The sequence below is a fragment of the Anolis carolinensis genome, chromosome 2 (genome assembly GCF_035594765.1).
Source record: "Anolis carolinensis isolate JA03-04 chromosome 2, rAnoCar3.1.pri, whole genome shotgun sequence".
In the NCBI taxonomy this organism is placed as follows: Eukaryota; Metazoa; Chordata; class Lepidosauria; order Squamata; family Dactyloidae; genus Anolis; species Anolis carolinensis.
In genome coordinates this window covers 217,894,824-217,910,121 of record NC_085842.1, presented here as the reverse complement: position 1 = coordinate 217,910,121, position 15,298 = coordinate 217,894,824, and the positions used below count along the sequence as shown (strand labels likewise).

Below are 15,298 nucleotides of genomic sequence, written 5' to 3'. Positions count from 1 at the left end.
GGATTAAAACGGAGCGGTTGTAAAAGTAGACTGGGTAAGATACCCCAGTTCAAAGCAGATATTGTGGAATTTTCTGCCTTGATATTTAGGGATATAGGGCTTTGTGGAAGGGCCCTGAATGCAGTTCAAAGCAGATGATGTGGGGTTTTAGACAGCTGTGTGGAAGGGGCCCTGGAAGCCCCTTCCCCTCCCTACAACCTCCGCTGAGCAAAGGCACGGCACAGCATCCATCCGGGTATGCAGCTCTGGCCTGGAGGGCGGGGCTTATCGCAGGGGAGGAGGGACTGCTGACATCACATCCTGCTCAGGCCTTGTTGTGGGTTTTCTTCGGAAAAGGAGAAAAATATCCTTTCGGTGTGAGCGGGGGTTTCCCTCGGAGGGTTTGGGATTTTTCTCTGAGGGAGAAGCGGGTCCGGGAGGGAGGGAGGCCTTCCTTCGCCCTGTTTGCCGGGAGGCCGGAGGAAGAGGAGGAGGAGGAGAACAAAGAGGCTCTCCTTAGAGCAGCAGCTGCTGCCCATTCGCAACAAAGGGCGTCTTGTGTGGGGGAAGAAGAAGAAGACAAGGAAGGGATGCAGCAGCAGCAGTCATCATAATCCGGGTCCCTGTGGCGGCTGGGCGGCATCCCGGGAGCGCGCGGAGAAGGAGCAGCAGCAGCAGCAGCAACAACAAAGGACCCCCCTCCCAGATGTATGTGAGCAGGGCCCAGAGACTGGGGGAGAAGGCCAAGCCATGGAGCAGACCAAGGGGCGGAGGGGGGTGATGGTGGTGGTATAGAGCGTGGATGCTGATCACGATGATCAATGAGCTTTTCTATGGCCGCAGTGCTCTCTCCATCCTCTTGTTCTGTGTCCTATACTAAGAGCATCTCCCATTGCAGTGCAGATAGGGCCCAATCTCCCTCTTCAGTGAGGCCGCAGTTACACTGCCATACCATCCAGTTCTAAGCAGATCATCTGGGCTATGAAACTGGATTATATGGCAGTGTAGATGGGACCTGAGAGCGAGGGCCCTTCCATACAGCCATATAACCCAGAATATCAAGGCAGAAAATTCCACAATATCTGCTTTGAACTGGAATATATGGCAGCGTGGACTCAGATAACCTAGGGCCCTTCTATACAGCCAAATAACCCAGAATATCAAGGCAGAAAAATCCCACAATATCTGCTTTGAACTGGAGTATATGGCAGTGTGAACTCAGATAACCCAGGGCCCTTCTACACAGCCATATAACCCAGAATATCAAGGCAGAAAAATCCCACAAAATCTGCTTTGAACTTGAATATATGGTAGTGTGGACTCAGATAACCCAGGGCCCTTCTACACAGCCCTATATCCCAGAATATCAAGGCTGAAAATCCCACAATATCTGGTTTGAACCAGGATATCTGAGTCCACAATGCCATATATACAAAGCAGAAAATGTGGCATTTTATTCAGTTGTGTGGAAGAGGCCAGAGAGTGACCCTCCATGTCAGGAGAAGGGAGATTCAGACCCTATTTTGTCATGGCTTTGGAGACCCGAAGAGGAATCTAAAGGCCCGGAGGGCAAGCAGGAAGAGGCCTGGGGCTGTATTTGTGTGAGCGATGATGCCCACCGGAGGCAGATTGAAGCAAAATCACAGGATCCAGTGGCTCACCCATGCCTGCCCTTATAGAGTTCTTTCTTCCACCCTGAACATTCCACAGATATATAAACCTCACTTGTCCAGTTTCCAACAAACCTCACAATCTCTGAGGGTGTCTTCCATAGATGTGCGTCAGGAGATAATGCTTCTGGAACATGGCCATACAGCCCGGAAAATTCACACAACACAATGGATGGGGAATCCATGGATACAGAGGGCCAACTACAATATTTTTACACTGTGGTCTGTGCTCTTTAGTTTTAATCCAGTTTTGAGTTTCCAGATACCAACTCCCATCACTTTTGATTATCTGTCATGCAGACTTGGAATACTAGGAATTGCAGCCCAACCGCACTTGTGGCTCTGAGGTTGTGAAAAGGTGAAATCCGCCCTGAGTCCTCTCGGGGAGATAGAATATAAATAAGATGATTATTATTATTATTAGGCATTTTGAAGTCAAGCATCCTCGCCACAAGCCTTGTGTTGAAATCCAAACCCACTCTCCTGAATAAACAGAACAAACTTCAACTTTCCCGATGTTACTGTATCATAACTCCCATTAGCTCTAGTTCTGATATCTCACGATGGGGAATACAGGAGTTTGTATGTAGTCCAGCATCTGCAGGGCCACTGGATTTGGCCCCCTGGATTTGAGTTTGACACATTTGTTTATATTTATGGTATCGGAGCTGTTGAAACTTCCCTGAATGGGGAGAGTGGGGCAGGACTGGGGAGGGAGATGTGTTGGGGAGACATGTCCTTATTAGTCTGAAATACCAGTTTGTAAAGCAGTGGTTCTCAACTTGTGCGTCCCCAGATGTTTTGGCCTTCAACTCCCAGAAATCCTAACAGCTGGTAAACCGGCTGGGATTTCTGGAAGTTGTAGACCAAAACACCTGGGAACCTACAGGTTGAGAGCCACTGTTGTAAAAGGGATATTGTAGAACTGTAGAAAAGAATGAGTTTTCACAGGTGGGAATTGCATCTGAGGAAGTAAACTTAGGGTGCATCTACACTGTATAATTAATATAACTTGACACTATGCTGTGGAATCCTGGGAATTGTAATTTTACAATGTCTTTAGCCCTCTTCCAAAGAGTGCTGGAGTCTCACCAAACTACCACGCACATAGGCTTCCATAGCATTGAGCCATGGCAATTAAAGCAATACCAACTGCATCAGTTACATAGTGAAGATGTATGCTTAGTGTGATTATTACTTGGGTTTGCAGCATGAGCTGTTCTTGAGGCATACCATGTTTGTTTTTCTATGTGGGATGCAAGTGACATGAGTGTTTGGTGGTGTCATTGATTGATGAACTGCTTGATAGGTCAGATGTTGCATACAGTTACAATACAAGAGTCAAAATTAATGGTATGTTGGTGAGTACATATGTGGATAGGCAAGATGGATCTGCATGGAAAGTGACACTCATACATACAAATCTTGTTTGCCTTCTTGACAGCCCACCCTGCATTCAAAAGCATTATGTTCCGGTTCATGAGAGATGGTGAGCCAGAAGATCCAATGTTTATGATGTAAGTACAGACCGCAGCCTTTTCCTATTGGGAGAGAAACCTTGTGTTTGAAAAAAAGGCTTATCATGTAGATCATGTGATTTTAATGTTTATATTAGATGGTTTCAATTTTATGTCCTCATGTCTAGATGTTGTTTTATCTTATGTTTGATTGTTTTATTGATTTTAATGCATAGTTATATGTTTCTTGTTTAAATTTTATGATCTGGTTTTACATGAATTTTGCCATTATCATGTTGTAAACTGCTTTGAGCTAGCCTCGGGGTGAGAAAAACAATAAATAAATAGCGCTTATGTTTGGCATAAGTTACTTAGCAATCTAACTCTTTTGTGAATCTCCCTTTTCTTTAGGGACCCTCTTGCTATCCACCAGCAACATGTGAACCGTGTGCTCTCGGGTGGATTTGGCTACAGCCCTTTCCTCAGCATTGGCAATGGGACAGTACCTGGAACACGTCCTGCTAGCCGAAGAATGCAGGTAATAGAAATCGAGGGACTAGGCCTGTCCATCCTCAGCTTATTCTGAAACCCACCCAATATCTCTCTTAACACCACAGCCGTTCTGTAGCCTTTTGGTTGCTCATATGTCATTAGTTTCCCATATATACAATGTATAGCCATTTATGAATGTGATGGTAGGAAGTAAAGAAGAAACAGAAGGCAGGTGGATAGAGTGGCTGGATGTAAGAGAAAGAAATGTAAAGATAAAGGAGGAAAAAAGATAATTGTATTTTATATTACTTTAAAATTCATCTAGGCTGCGCCTGCAGTTGTATGAAAATTTATGACAAACATTTACACCTGTGCTGATGCCAGGCAGGATACTTTCAAAAAACAGCCTGGCATTGGATAGAAGTAGTATGAATTGGTGATCTTTGTTTGTGTGCGTCAGATATTTATTTATTTATTGTGTCAGAAGTTATAGTATATTTAAAAACACAAAGTTAGAAACTTGGCATTATACTAAATATGTATAATATTTATAATTATAATATAATATACATATAATAGATATGTATATAAATATGCATCAGATATGTGTACAGCTGCTGAATTGAGCAGAAGACTGGGAGGCAGAGGGGAAAGCGATTTCAATTATGCACAGTTTCACTATTCAGTTGTTCACTCAGGGCCTCCTAGATAAATTATATCCTCTTCTTGGGATCTCCATCATTCCTCCCATTGAAAATAATAGGGTTCACTTTTATTTGTGGGTTTATCTAGTTACACATAGTCCAAGAACTCATTGCCTATGGAGAAGATGTTCTAATTAATATATTTAAAAAACCTGCCAGTACTGTAACGCCTTCAGAGGAAAGCTTTATCTTCATCCCTTCACCATCACAGGTTTGCTTAGTGAAACACAAGAAAGAGTCTTCTCAGTGGCTGCTTCTGCCTTCTGCAGTGCCTTTCCATGGGAGGATAGGTTGCACCCTTCCACTTTCTCTTTTGCCAGCCTGCAAAGACATTCTCATTTAGGCAGGCTTTTAATATATAATTACACCCATAAAAACTTTGTATTGAGGTGCGTGCTTTGATTATTTATGTTTTTAACTTACATTGTTTTAAAATAATTTTATACTGCTCTGAGTCAGGTTTTTAAAACATATATATTGTTAGGTTTTCAGCTGTTTTATTTGTGAGCAGCCATAGATCCCATTCCAGGAGAAAGGTGACATGTACATTAAATAAACAAACCAGAGAATTGAGTGGAAGTGAATAATAAGGAAATGCTGTAATTGGAGGAAGTGACTACAAAAGCTTCAGGGGGGAGAGCTGAAGTAACCTGTCAGTGTGAAGGAATAAGTCTGAGAGAGAGATTTGTCTTCCCTCTCCTGTGTAGCCACATAGCTTAATTATTCTGTATTCCTTAATTTTGTTCCAGGCAGGAGCTGTTTCGCCCTTTGGGATGGTAGGAATGGTAAGCCCTCATTTTCTTCTCCGCACATGTATCTTTTCGTCTGAGTGTGATTTTCAGAAATAGACTTCTTTTAAAATGTTTTATTTTGAAATGATAAAAAAGAATGAGGACGGTAAAGGCAGAGAGTCTGAAGGCTTCTGTTTATTTTTCAGAGAAGAGAATTGTCAGAAGTTTTTGTTGAAATGGTTAGTGGTTAGACCAGTGGTTCTCAACCTGTGGGTCCCCAGATGTTTTGGCCTACAACTCCCAGAAATCTCAGCCGGTTCACCAGCTGTTGGGATTTCTTGGAGTTGAAGGCCAAAACATCTGGGGAACCACAGGTTGAGAACCACTGGGTTAGAGGAAATCAAATACACCAAGTATTCAGCAATATTATATGCATGTATTTATGAAGATTTCCCAGAATTTGAATTTCTCTTCCTGAGAAAAAGTTTGAGATGAAGGAGGTGGAAGTGAGGAGGAAAGAGCAGGTGGTTTATTTGAGCAAGGAAACATCCAGCAAGCTCAGTTGGAGAAAATCAACTTTTTGTCTTAAGGACAAATGCCAGTTCTAAGTTTCACTCAACAAAGCTTTGACAGATATTTGACTATTAGGTACAGGAGAGTTCTATGAGAAAAGGAAGAATACTAGGCACTATTATGTCCCCCTCTTTTTGTTTTGCTTTCAGTGCCATAATACTTAATAAACAGGACACTGCCAATCTTGCTGTGCTGACTTTAGTACTCCTGTTATGAGACCAAGGAATACTTAACCAAAATATTCATGTTTGCATAATTTATGCACTAGGACTACATAATAATAGTTTGGTTGTTTGTTTATGTGTAAAGCACTGCGTACAGTGACATTCAGTAAATACATATAGAATAGTTGGCCTACAAACAAAGTACAGGCAATCCCCGAGTTACAAACATCAGACTTACATGCGACTCCTAATTACAAATGAGCGAGGAGTGAGACAACAGGAAGTGAGGGCCCTTCCACACAGCCATATAACCCAGACTATCAATGCAGAAAATCCCACAATACCTGCTTTGAACTGAGTTATCTGAGTCCACACTGCTGTGGACTCAGAACTGCTGTATATTCCAGTTCAAAACAGATTGATAATGTGGGATTTTATTTTACTCTAGCTTACCTCACAGGTTTTATTTGGTGATTTAAAAAAGTTTTGGGGAAAGTAACCACACATAGTGCTTTAAAATATTTGAAGAGAAGGCTTGATGCAAATATGTTTACATTTTTTCTGTGTCAGGAGCGACTTGAGAAACTGCAAGTCACTTCTGGTGTGAGATAATTGGTCGTCTGCAAGGACGTTGCACAGGGGGTGCTCGGATGTTTGATGTTTTACCATCCTTGTGGGAGGCTTCTCTCATGTCTCCACATGGGACACTGGAGCTGACAGAGCGAGCTCATCCACTGCCCCCAGATTCGAACCACCAACCTTTTAGTCAGCAGTCCTGCCAGTACAAGCGTTTAACTCATTTCACCACTGGGGCAATGTTTACTGAAGCAGCAGGTGATAGATGCTGCAAGTATGGACCCAAAAATGTGCCCTTGAGTTTAGGATAACCTCATACCTGGAGTAGTACTATGCATCTAGGAGGGCAGTGAAGCTTCTTCATATGAGAAGGGAAAAGTCGGTTCATTTTGCCCCATTTTACTCTGTGTCTTTGCTGAAGGACCGCTTTCACCAAATCTCTTCATCTCTTCAGACAGGTGGCTTTATGGATATGTTTGGAATGATGAACGACATGATTGGGAACATGGTAAGAGCTCTCTGTTTGCTTTATTATTGCATAGTAGTCCCACATTGCATAGGAATGCAGGCAGAAGGAAGGAAGATATGGGTGATGGAGAGGCAGGCCCTTCAGTTTTACTTTTGACCAAAAAGAGAGAGAGAAGGCTCTTCATTATTGTCTGTTTTAAGAAGCTGTCAGTGCTTCAAGTCAGTTTAGTACTGTGTGATGTTATGTTATGCCACGAGACTCTGAAATTATTTGCTGTAAATGTAAAGTAATGAGGTGGTTTTCTACATTGAACTTTTGGGGTTGGTGGCACTGCAATAAAGAAGTTGAACAAACTTTACCCATGCTGGGAGAACTACTGTATATACTTGAGTATAAGACGGCCCGAATATAAGCCGAAGCACCCAATTTTACCACAAAAAACTGGGGAAACCTATTGATTCAAGTATAAGCCGAGGGTGGGAAATACAGTGGATATTGTTACATTTTAAAAATAGATACCAATTGAAGCATTAGTAGGTTAAATGTTTTTGAATACTTACATAAAACTGTAAGATAAGACTGTCCAACTGTGATTAAATCATTTTTCTATCCATCTTCAATGTAAGTGTGCTTACGTATCATTCTAATGATAATAAATAAAGTAAAATAATAAATGTAATAATAATACATAGAGTAAAATAATATATGTAATAACAATAATAGAGAAAAATAATATATGTAATAACAATAATAGAGAAAAATAATAAATGTACCGTATATACTCGAGTATAAGCAAACCTGAATATAAGCCAGGACCCTCTCTTGAGTATAAGCCGAGGGGCTTTTTCAGCCCTAAAAAAGAGCTGAAAAACTTGGCTTATAAGGTATATAAGGTATATTTAAGTTTGAATTTTCTTGACCTGCTTTCTTTATCTCTCTTTTAAATTATGTGCATTGTAGAGTTACATGTACATATTAATACTGCCATGAGGGCAGATTCCTGCCTACATCTAGTCAACCCACTCCTGTAATTAAGACACTCTATGCTCAGGACTGTATGTGGAAAATCTATTGAAGTAACAAAACAATTGTGACTACTGAATATGATCTTGAATACAGAATTATTGGGAACCTTGGCTCTTCCCCCCCCCCCATTCTTTCTATTTTTAATAAATTGCTATCTATTCCCCACCCAGCAAACAAGTGCTGATTGTGCATAACAGTAAACCGCACCATCAAATTTGTTTTAAAAAGACTTATGCTCTTGCTAAGATTTAAGTCAAGATCCTCATTTACATCCATTAAATTTGGATTACCTGGGAGCATTTTTACAATAATGATTATTAATTAGTCATCATTATCTTTCTTTGTGGGGTATACGCAACCTGACTTTATCCTTCTTGGATGAAGTGATATAGAAAAGCCTAGCAAAGCGATTACACTAGCCAAAATACATCTATTAGGTCTAGATTTTGAAATATAGAATATATGTCATCTACCAGTCACCAGAAAATCATGATAACCTTATCTAAGAAACTAGAGCAATTTTCAGAATTAGCACCCCAAATAACCCCAGGAACAGGCCTAAAAATCAAGATACCAAGAAAAAATGGGGGAGAGGTGGTGCTGTGTTATTGTTTTCTCTCAGTTACAGAAATATGTCTCCCCATTCTTGCTAGCACGTGGAGGAAGACTCCACTTGAGAAAGGGTTTTGCAAATGTTAAACTTTCCTTTTTTTAAGAGAATGGATACAGTAAGATTGCTTATGACTTTTTCTCTCACACATGCTTCTAGGAACACATGACAAGTGGTGCCAACTGCCAGACATTTACCTCCTCAACTGTTATATCCTACTCAAATATGGGGGATGCCCCCAAAGTCTATCAGGAGACCTCAGAAACACGCTCTGCACCTGGAGGGGTGAGAAATAGGTTTCTCTAAAATACTCAAAATAGCCACAGAGTGTCAGTTTCCATGGGCTTTATGTAGGTGTCATTAGAGATAGGATATGGTGATGGTCCACAGAAGGAGTGCAGAGTCTGCATGGGGCTTTTCTGATATGGAATCAAAGGCTTACATAGGACAACTAATAGCCAAGGTTGTTTTCTGGGGGACTGAAGTAAATCCTTAATTCAGGCCTGCACAATTTGGCAGTAGTAAGGGGCCGAAATAAAACAGGCTAAGCCTTTTTGTGCCGCAGATATGTTTTTAATGCCCCCCCCCCTCGTTTGTGAGTTGTGCCTTTCCTTCAGAGTAAGCAGCAAAGTGAATGAGCCTTAGTTTTCCCATCTCCCCTCAGTGTGTTGGCGAGTTGCAGTCCTTTTCTGAAGGAAAGAAAAAAGTGCCTCAGCTCTTGTCTCCGCTGCTGTTCCTTTCTCTCTGCTTCTGGGTAGCCTTTGTTGTCATCTCCTTCAGAGGGAAAAAGCGCCAAATCTGTGCCATTCATCTCTCATAAACTGGTTTATGGAGTTGGTTGTTTTGTTGTTGGGTGAGAAGGAGAAGACAGAGGCAGAGAAAGGAAAAGTGGCGGAAGCAAGAGCTGAGGCTCTTCTTCTTTACCGCCCTGATCTCCCTCTAAGCCAACCAATCTAATGTTAATTTTTGACATAACCTAGAGTCCAAGATTCCAACCTTCCCAAATAAATGTCCAATATCCCTTAAAATTGTTGGACGAGTGAATTTATTAACAGAAGACCCTTCCCATAAATGTATAGCAGAGGACTTTATTAGCAGCAGTGTGACCCAGCACCAGTAGCCAAAAATGATAAAAAGAACAAAAAACACACAGACCAATGCTGTCTCTTCCTTTGGAGGCTTTTCTTTATAGCAAAATAATATGATTGTGCTATTTACAAAAATAAGGTTTGCATAACACAAATAAAGTTATTTATACTTCCTTCTTTGCTTTCATGCTGGGCTTCTTTCTCATGCAGATAAACTGCTTTGCTGTCATAGACTCTTCTCTCCTCTCTTTAACCCTTTCAGTGTTTGACTCACATTTTCGTAATTAAAAATACCTAATTAAAAATCCCTGCTCCCCACTTCTCCACCTGAGTCCAACAACTTTCCCAGGTCATGTTTTCAATCAAGAGCAGCCTTTTCAGTATCCTGACTGGATCTGTTGGTGGTGCCCTCTTTGTCACAAGTTAGTTTGGTAACTTTGGTGCCTACAGAAAGGAAATGTGTAGAAGTAAAACACTTGGAGGGGGGACTTGAAGGTTTCGGTGGCTACTCTGTTGTAGTGCTGCATGTGACTCCTTCCTTAAGGCTTAGGCTCAGGTTCTGTGGACCTCACCAAATCCTTTTGAGTACCACATCCAGCACCCCAGGCTGCATATTGTGTAGACCTTTCTTAGTCTCCTGTTTAGCCAAATAGTAATTTCCCAGGACTGTTCAGTGAGGCTATAGCAATGTTACCACACATTTCTAACAACCATCTGTTCTCCTGGCCTCAGATTCGAGAGACCAGGCGAACGGTGCGAGACTCAGACAGTGGCCTGGAGCAGATGTCCATAGGCCACCACATCCGGGAACGTGCACACATCATGCAGCGGTCACGCAACCATCGCACAGGTGACCAAGAGGAAAGGCAAGACTATATCAATTTGGATGAAAGTAAGTCTCCCTGACAACTTGATCCCTTTCTTGGAGCATGCTGTTCAGTGCCACCCCACTGAGCTGCCACCTTTTGCATTCCCATTTTCAGATGATGCCGCTGCATTTGATGACGAATGGAGGCGGGAGACGTCCCGCTACCGGACGCAGAGGGCATTGGATTATCGGCGTCACGAGGGAAGCAATGGCCACAGGGCCGAGGGGACCCGTCTTGCAATTCAAGGACCAGAGGAGTCTCCCACCAGACAGTCACGCCGGTATGACTGGTGAATCTGAAGCAGACTTAAGGGGGGTGCGATGCTGTCACCCCCAGATTCACCTTCATGCTCTTGTAAGTCTTACCTTTTACCCCTTGCATGCACACTGTGTCCAGTTTATGTCCCTAAATCTCTCTGATGAGGGAGGTGCAATGTGGTGGCCCAAAGCATGTTTTCAGTCATCATCATAGGTGATTCCTCGTCTTCCAATGGTAGTGTCGTGGAGGTGGGTCTATAAGTGACTGTAGAGACCTGTTCTGGATCCACACAGTCTTTCACAATGAGGACATAGATTTCCAGATGGAAGGCAGTCACAACAAGGGTTTGCTTGAGGCGCCTTCCTCTTGGCACATTTCTCCCCTTTGCCCTTCATTTGTGCCTCCTCAAAATCCAAAGCACTGTTGGTAACAGCTGATCTCCAGTTTCAGTATTCAAGTGCCAGGAATTTCCAGTTCTTGGTGTTTATTCCACATTTTTTATGTTAGCTTTAAGACCATCTTTAAATCTCTTTTGATATACACCGACATTCCGTTTTCTCTTCTTGAGCTGAGAGTAAAGGAACTTCTCTGGGAGACAGTGATTGGGCATTCGGAAAATGTAGCCAGTTCAGCGAAGTTGATGGTGGAGATCATCTCTTCAATGCTTCTTCTAGAACAGTGATGTTTGTCCCCTTATCTTCCCAAGAGATTTGCAGGATTTTTCATAGGCAACACTGATGGAATATTTACAGAATTCGAGAGAGACATTTGTTGATGGTCCATGTTTTGCAAGCATACAATAGAGTTAGAAGGGCAACAGTTTTCAGTCTCAGTTTGGCAGTTTCTGCTCCTTCCTAAAATACACACAAAATGGTATACTTGAAACAATAGCATACTCACTTGTAGAGTTGCAGCTGCTGGATAAGCAGAAGAGTCTCAAGACACCGTAAGCTTCCACAAAACCTGGCTTCAAAACAGTAGGTTTTAGGTGAAAGCGTTGTACAATATGAACTACCACCAAGTATGCTTTCCATGTTTGAAATTCCAGATAGCTCTTCATGAACAAGAGCTGAAAACACACTATAATAAACATTACTTTTTAAGGTGCCACAGAACCTTGATTTTACTGCAACAGATTTGACATGGAAAATTGTAAATTGTGAACATTAATTAGGAAATGAGAAATATTTTGTGCACAAGAGCACTTTTGTAAAATTGCAAAAACACTTCAAGCCAAAACAGAATATGATTCATCTGGCCCCTGGTGCAAATTCTGTTTATTACAGTAAAAATATTGGACATTGATTTTTTTAAAAATCATGTTTCCTAGACTCAATGATGCACAGAGAGTCTAAAGCTGCTACTCTTGCGTTCACTGGGACTTATGGTATCTTGTCCAAAAGCATCTCTTGTTATGTTGTGGACATCTCTTCTCTCAAAAACAAACAGTTTGTGATTTACTTTACAAAATGGCAGCTTAATTAAATCAGCTTTCGGAAATGATGCCATATAAATTACAGTCAAACTTTCTTAAAAGTAAATAGGATCATCACCCCTAAAATGGTTTTAAGTTGAGGTGATTTACCACTGCCTGAATAATCACTTTGGTAGCATGTTGAACCTTTTCTTAGAGAACTGCAATGTTAAAAAAGGAGACAATGGTGTAGAAGTGGCTTCATTTGTGAGCCAGGTTTCTCAGAAAGAAGGCATCTGTCAGAAAGAAAGATGTCTGGTACTAACAAGGGAAAAAAATCTATGAGAAAATCAATCTTGGATTTCGTCTTTATTTATCGGTTTGATTGAATGAAATGCAGTTCTTTATTTGTCTCCGGTGACTGAAGATGCTGCAGCACATTCATAACCTTATGTTTTAGCAGATTGATTTAAGCCTAACACTCACTTAGGCGATAAATCCGAACATTGGTTATATTATCTCATATTGCAGTTTGGAGATAGGGTTGTTCCATTAAAATTTAAACAAACACATTCCTCTGTATAGAAATAGGTAGCAGACAGAAAACGATTTAGCTTGTCTTTTCTCTGACATGCAGGTTCTCAAGGTGCAAGACATTCCTTACAAATAAGGCCAGTTCTACTGTATGTACTGTCTAAAATGGTATGGCCAAGCAACATAGCCACCTGTTTGACAGATTAAAATGATCAAAGGTCTGGAGAACAAACCCTGTGATGAGTGGCTTAAAGAGCTTGGCATGTTTAGCCTGCAGAAGAGAAGGCTGAGAGGAGACATGATGGCCATGTATAAATATGTGAGGGGAAGTCATAGGGAGGAGGGAGCTAGCTTGTTTTCTGCTGCCCTGCAGACTAGGACGTGGAACAATAGCTTAAAACTAGAGGAAAGGAGATTCCACCTGAACATTAGAAGGAACTTCCTAACTGTGAGAGCTGTTTGACACTGGAACTCTCTGCCCCGGAGTGTGGTGGAGGCTCCTTCTTTGGAGGCTTTTAAGCAGAGGCTGGATGGCCATCTGTCAGGGGTGCTTTGAATGCGATTTTCCTGCTTCTTGACAGGGGGTTGGACTGGATGGCCCACGAGGTCTCTTCCAACTATGATTCTGTGATCATAATCATGGGGATTTTATATGGAATCTTTCTCTTTTTTTCCCTTCCTTTTTGACTGTTTCTCCTGCTCCCTTTTCTGATCGATATTATTTCTCTCTATCTCTTTCCCACCTTTTTGCTCAGGTACAGACAGTGAAACTCTGATGGCGAAGCCCTCACAAAACATCACTTGGACCTTCCTCAAATTGAATACTAGCTTCCTGCCCCTAAGATTTAAATTAAGTGACTAACTCTGCACAGTTGTACTCCTTGCGTAGAGCAGGCGGCCAAGGGAAGTGTGAGGGACCTTGTCCATGAATGAGTGACACACCAGTTTTCCTGCTTTTTCCTCTTAACTCCTCCCTGCCCTTCATTGAGCTCCTTAGCCCCAATCCTTAGTGTTTTGTGGGGGGGAGGGGGGGAGCAGGAGTAACCTCCCTGAGTTTTTGCCATCCCGTTTCTATTTCCTGCTCCAAGTTTGGCTGGCTCTGGAGTTTGTATTTAATCTCACCTCCCACCTCAAGCAGCAACTGCGTTAGAAAATCTGTTGCCCTGCTATTACTTTCAAGCACTTGGGAAATAACCTTTAGTTGCCTCTGCTCTCCGCCTGCCTACATGTCTGCCTGCCCTGGAAATGGGATATGTATGGAACAGCGCAAGGGATCAGGTGAGGTGTAGATAAACCGAACAGGCCCTACCTCTCTGCCCAATCCAGTCAGCTCCCCATCTTATAAAATTTGATTTTGTGAAACTTGTAACTAGATGTTTACTGAGCTGAATAAAGAAATGAAACCTGTAAAGCAAATAGAATTCGCCTCCATCTCATTATTTCTATCTCAAGAGACCTCAGGGAATAGATGAAGACTGGTTTTATGTGATGCTGTTTTGTTTTTGCTTTTTTGAAACAGCAAACTGCAGTCCACATCTTTTTTGGTGAACCAATCATTCTGACAAGCCATGACTGTGATTAATTTTATTACAAACGTATACTCTTTCTTCCTTACGTGGTCTTATTTCCAAGATGGAGTCCTTAGCAAAATGAAAGCAGCACTAAGTGCCCCAGTTGTAAAGTTGTAGCCTGCATCAGAACTGAAGGATCCATTTCTCTTTTGTCCTTCACAGCAGGAACGCTGGTGAGCAATACTTCCTTTTTACATGGACATTGTTGCACACTGAGGGTGAAGTCCTTCACTACTGTTGTGTAAAAAGTATCTTCCATGTTTTTTTGTTTTTGTTTCTTAAAAGATGGCAACCACTGCCACCCCGTGGTCCTCCACTGCACTGTGCCTCAAAAACACAGTAGTAGTTTTGAAAGTCAAGATAAGCAAGCCAACAAGTGTCTGCTGTATCATTAATAGTACTTGGCAATCTCGACTCATGCAGTACTGGCTCCTATCAACCCAAAAACTCAATGTCCCCCTATCCAATTCTTCCCAAATTGCTGCATGGCAAATGTTGCATTCAAGTTGCTTGTCCAAAAGTCCTGCATGATTGAGATGCTTGAAAGCATGATCAGATAGGTAAAACTGTCCTGCACCAGAGATACAGCTCGATTCATAAGCTGAATATTTTCCAGATATTGGAAATAACTGCACCCAGTCTCTGAGCAGAAATCCCTTTGGAAATAAATGGCAATCATATCCTTATTGAAAAAGGAAAAATAATGTCATATCCAGGGTTGTTGTATGTCTTTCGGGCTGTGTGGCCATGTTCCAGAAGTATTCTTTCCTGACATTTCGCCCACATCTATGGCAGGCATCCTCAGAAGTCATATCCATTGCCATATCCATTTGGCAAATGTGAATCTCCATGAATATGTGGAGACTACCTTTTGAAAACCACTAGTCAAGGAAAGCATGACCTTGTTAGAAGTCAACTCTTTGAACAAGTGATATTCATAAGTGCTCATGTAATGGTATACAGGTATCTCAACTGTTAAATGGAAGAACCATGTTTTTAAACTGCCAAGGATAAAGACATGCCTCTACAAAAATATATTTGGTTAACAGGATGGTTGTTTCTTTAAAAGTTTAAATTGCAGTTGCAGTTTTTAATTGCCCAAAAGATATACAT

At 41.7% G+C, this 15,298-nt stretch overlaps 1 protein-coding gene across 1 annotated transcript; it reads left to right on the top strand.

Annotated features, from left to right (window-relative positions):
* The first annotated feature begins 290 nt into the window (after positions 1-290).
* On the top strand, positions 291-14,035 carry mlf2 (myeloid leukemia factor 2). The gene is made up of 9 exons (XM_003227098.4): positions 291-687; positions 3,094-3,166; positions 3,518-3,644; positions 5,052-5,087; positions 6,801-6,854; positions 8,611-8,736; positions 10,272-10,431; positions 10,523-10,762; positions 13,370-14,035. The coding sequence occupies exons 2-8, from the start codon at positions 3,117-3,119 to the stop codon at positions 10,699-10,701; spliced, it is 732 nt and encodes a 243-aa protein (XP_003227146.1). The 5' UTR covers positions 291-687; positions 3,094-3,116; the 3' UTR covers positions 10,702-10,762; positions 13,370-14,035.
* Positions 14,036-15,298: the final 1,263 nt, after the last annotated feature.